This window comes from Centroberyx gerrardi, chromosome 11 (genome assembly GCF_048128805.1).
Source record: "Centroberyx gerrardi isolate f3 chromosome 11, fCenGer3.hap1.cur.20231027, whole genome shotgun sequence".
Classification (NCBI taxonomy): Eukaryota; Metazoa; Chordata; class Actinopteri; order Beryciformes; family Berycidae; genus Centroberyx; species Centroberyx gerrardi.
In genome coordinates this window covers 1,756,331-1,760,854 of record NC_136007.1, presented here as the reverse complement: position 1 = coordinate 1,760,854, position 4,524 = coordinate 1,756,331, and the positions used below count along the sequence as shown (strand labels likewise).

Sequence of the window (4,524 nt, the reverse complement as noted above, 5' to 3'; positions counted from 1 at the left end):
AAATGCAGGAAATGGGATTCAAATCGCAAATTGTTTTCTGGGGGAGTACCCCCAGACTCCCCGTTTTATTGTGTCCTCCCCACTTCTCAAACCAAAGTTACACCCTTGAGCCCAGGTATAGTCTAACTGTGAAACTCCCAAAGATCTATGAGTAAAGAAAAAAAGATACCACATTCTTAAAAGTTCCTCAAAGTTGGGAAGTTGCTGTTCCATTCCCACGCCCACCAGGGAAGAACTGATAACATCATAAACGTTTAAATTGGAGAGATGGTAGTAGAGACATTACATCACCCATTTCTAATGTGGTGATCATGCTGACACATGATGGTGTCACATGAAGTAGGCGTGAAGACAAAGCTCATATACAGGATGGGAGGGCAGGCAAACCCTCCAGACCAGCTCTGCCCTTGTGGACATGAGCGCGGCCTCGAACCTGCTAACTGTCTGCACTGGGAAAATCGATGGATGATTTTGTATTCTGCATGCAAACTCAATAACTGTCACCCTTCGAAAGATGATGGATCTTGACTGTTTTGGAAATACACACTGGAGAGGATTCTTTGTGTTTTGTGCTCCAATTACATCAATAGTTCAATATTTTTTGTGTCTTTTCTGCTTCTCCAACATGTCAAATCAATCTCAGACCAACATCACTGTTGGAGTGCAGTATCAAGGGTCACTGGAGAGAGCGTTGTTTTCCACTCTGACTACGTTGCCATGCTGCTCTTTCCTCTACATTAATGGGGTCATGCTGTACACCCTGAGGAGTAAGCGGGTGTTTCGTGAAACCTCCCGTTACATTCTGCTGTATAATCTTCTTTTCGCAGACACCCTTCAGCTGGCACTGAGCCAGTTACTTTACATACTGACTGCTTGTAGAATAACACTGACATTTCCTGTGTGTGGTACTCTCATAATGCTCACCAATCTCACAACTGAAATCTCCCCTCTCACCCTGGTGGTGATGTCACTGGAGAGGTATGTAGCTGTGTGCTACCCACTGAGGCACGCTGCCATCATCACCATCAGAAGCACAGGCGTGTCCATTGCTGTAGTGTGGGCCTTCAGTTGTCTTAACATCCTCATTCAAGTTCTTATAATGTTAACTTTCCCCTTTGAAGACCTGGAGAGTCTGCAGATGACTAACCTTTGCTCCAGCGTAGCCATGTTTCTTGTGCCAATGTCTGATCATTACGACAGAGGCTATACTTGTTTTGTCTTTCTATCAGCTGGTGTGGCAATCATTTGCTCCTATATTGGTGTGACCGTAGCAGCCAGGTCTGCCTCCACAGACAAAGCCTCAGCCAGCAAGGCTCGTAACACAGTGCTGCTGCATCTGATACAGCTGGGCCTGAGTCTCTCCTCAACCATGCACTCCTTACTCCTCTTAGCTATCGTGAGAACAGTAAAGAGAATAGTATTTGTGCGCATCCAGATTGTTCTCTTTGTGTTTGTTTTCATCCTCCCCAGGTGTCTAAGTGCTCTCATCTATGGCCTCAGAGACCAAACCATCAGACCCATCCTCATGTATCACCTATGTTGCCGACTGAAACTCTCAGTCATGTTCCACCGAAGCTGAGGTCTGGCCATAGGCTACATGGAATGTTTCAAGCATGTGCATATGTGACATTTCAAAACCCATGCAATTATCAGGCAGGCCTTAATAAGCAAGCACATCCAATTTTACTGACTGAATGAGAAATACATTTCCAAAACACTGATAAACTCATCTGTAGTCAATATTCCTGAAATCCAGACTATAACCAGCCTATAAACTGTTTTAATTTTGTCCACCGAGGACATAAGTTAGCTACTCATTTGAAGAGTATGTAAATTTGTTTTAATTTCATGCTATGTATAATTTCGTAAGAGTAGTTCTCCTCACTTGATGGATACATCAATTTGGAAGAAAACTTCAATTTCAATTTCAGGGAATGTGGAGGCAGAGCAAATGGGCTAGTGCCTTTCAATTAAATTCAAGCTAGGTTTGCTGCACTTAATGATATGCATGATCATACATATATATAGATATCAATAAAATAAGAATGCAGCTTACTATTGTATTGTTTTGTATACTATTGTACATTCCTGCATTATATATGTTCCTCACATATAAAATTTTTACTTAAAATTAGTGCAACAGTAGAATAAGCTTCAATTCCCAGATCACCAACATTACAGGCAACCAATAGTTAGGAAGACCTGATCTGCAAACCTGTAATACAAATCCAATCCATAAAGTTTGAAAGTAAAATGTGTTTGTGCGTTGATGCATTTTGTAGTTGTAAACAGCTATTTGCTTTTGAATTCACAAATGTTATTCCTGTGCCCCAGGACAGTTCAGTCAATACTTGTGAACATGCAAAACTCTTTCCTAAAGCTAGAAAATGAAGAACTGACCCTTGAATTTGTGACGTCACTGGGATGTAAAATCTGGCTCTGCTCCATGGACAGTGAATGGGGCTCTGACTTTGTTGACTTTTCTTTGAGTTCTTAAACCCAAATGAGGTTTAAATTCTGGTTCATACCTGTTAGCATAGAATAGAATATGAACTTCATACACAACTCAACATAGCATCTTATGGATCCACAAAGTCAGCCCCCCATTTGTCTGAATTTACATCCCAGTGACATCACAAGTTAAAGGGATAAAGGGTTCTCTCTGATTTCTAACTTAGTTCACAAACACTGACTGAACTGTTCTTGGCCACAGAAATCACATATGTGAACGATTAAAATGGGTGACATTTCAATGTGAAATACAGGTGGGTGTTATCACCTGCTGGGCATATCAGCCACACCTCCAACGGTGCCCTTTGGTCAGCTGCAGGTATTACGAAAGAGGGGAAGAATAATGTAAAGAAATTGCTGACACACGATGCCTCTTCCTCAAGACCAAACGTGTATTCTATATGGCATTTGTCAGAGTCATACAGTTGAGGGTTAGGGTTAGGGCACCAACATTTCAATTACAGTATTAACTCTTTCACATTACCTTATAAAATAAACAGAAATTATTCCTTTCTGGTAAATATATAATGTACAATTATCAATAGGAAAATTCTCTCATAAAATAAGGCTAGGGTCCAGGTCAAAGTCATTGTGCAGGGTGTTTGTGTGTGTGTGTGTGTGTGTGTGTGTGTGTGGGGGGGGGGGGGGGGGGGGGGGTTCAGGGGTCATGGCTGGCTGGCACAGGGGTCGCTGATGTTGTTGAACAGTCCAATGGCCGCCGGCACAAAGGAACGCCTGAGGTGCTCCGTCCTGCAGCGTATCTTATCGCTTATTCTAATTAAGTATGACCGAATTCTACTATCCGGAGATTTTAACCTTCATATAGATGATGAATCAGACAAAAAAGCAATAGAGTTCATAAGTCTTGTACAGAGTCTTGATTTAATTCAACATGTAAGTGCACCAACAGAACATTAAAGGCCACTCACTTGATCTGGTTCTTTCTAAAGGCATTGATATTGTCATTTCATCCATCCTTGATGTCCCTTTCTCTGATCACTCGTGTATTTTTTCTTGCTGACATTTGCACTGCCAGTCTGACCCCCACTGAGCGATTGGTAACAAAACGGCATTTAGATGCTGATGCATTTTCTGCCCTGATGAGCTCTGTGCCTCCCCCTGCTACTGGCTGCTCCCTCCACAAAGTTGTGGATATATTTTATGAAAACCTCAGAATATCTATTGACAGTGTTGACCCCCTGAAAGCTAGAAAAGCACACTGTAAGAGACCAGCACCATGGAAACACGATTTTAGCCGAAACCTTAAAAAAAGAGTATAGAAAGGCAGAATGTAGATGGAGAAAATCTAAACTAACTGTTTACCTAGAGATCCTCAGAGAAAACATTAGAATGTACAACCAAGCTATTCGAAAAGAGAGACAGACTTACTTCTCCAATATAATCATTGAAAATAACCCCAGATAATCCCAGAATATTGTTTTCCACAATTAATAGCTTGCTCCATCCATTTCAAAATTCCAATCTGGTCAACAATTTATCCTGTGAAGACTTTGCCTTATTTTTTAAGAATACAATTTCTGTCATAAGATCCAGCATTAAGAACACGAGCGGGGACCTGGTACTGGACCTTCCGCCCAACCCCCCCTCTGCTACACTGAATAACTTTACTCCAATAGCTGGAGCTACGCTTCATAAAGTAGTGATGGGAATGAAATAATCTACTTGTTTACTTGACCCCATTCCCACTCGACTCTTCAAGGATAGTTTTGCTAGTCTTTCTTCCCACACTCTTCACATTTTAAACTCCTCCTTATTATCTGGTGTTTTTCCAAATGCGTTTAAATCTGCAATAGTTAAACTTTTACTAAAGAAGCCAAAACTGGATAGCAGTGTCCTTAATAATTACCGCCCCATCTCCAACATACCCTTTCTAGGCAAAGTGCTTGAGAAAGTGGTCTATAATCAAGTGAATGAATACCTCAAGGAAAACAAGATCATGGAACGATTCCAGTCTGGTTTCAGAGCAAACCACAGTACTGAGACCGCGCTGGT

General features: G+C 41.5%; 1 protein-coding gene across 1 annotated transcript; it reads left to right on the top strand.

The window, feature by feature from the left end:
- The first annotated feature begins 625 nt into the window (after positions 1-625).
- Positions 626-1,579, top strand: LOC144541755 (odorant receptor 131-2-like). Its single transcript, XM_078286650.1, has one exon. It carries the CDS (start codon positions 626-628, stop codon positions 1,577-1,579), a length of 954 nt encoding a protein of 317 aa, XP_078142776.1.
- The last annotated feature ends 2,945 nt before the right edge of the window (positions 1,580-4,524 follow it).

Excerpts from the sequence above, each read along its gene's own strand:
- LOC144541755 (XM_078286650.1), top strand. The coding sequence starts at position 626 with ATGTCAAATCAATCTCAGACCAACATCACTGTTGGAGTGCAGTATCAA.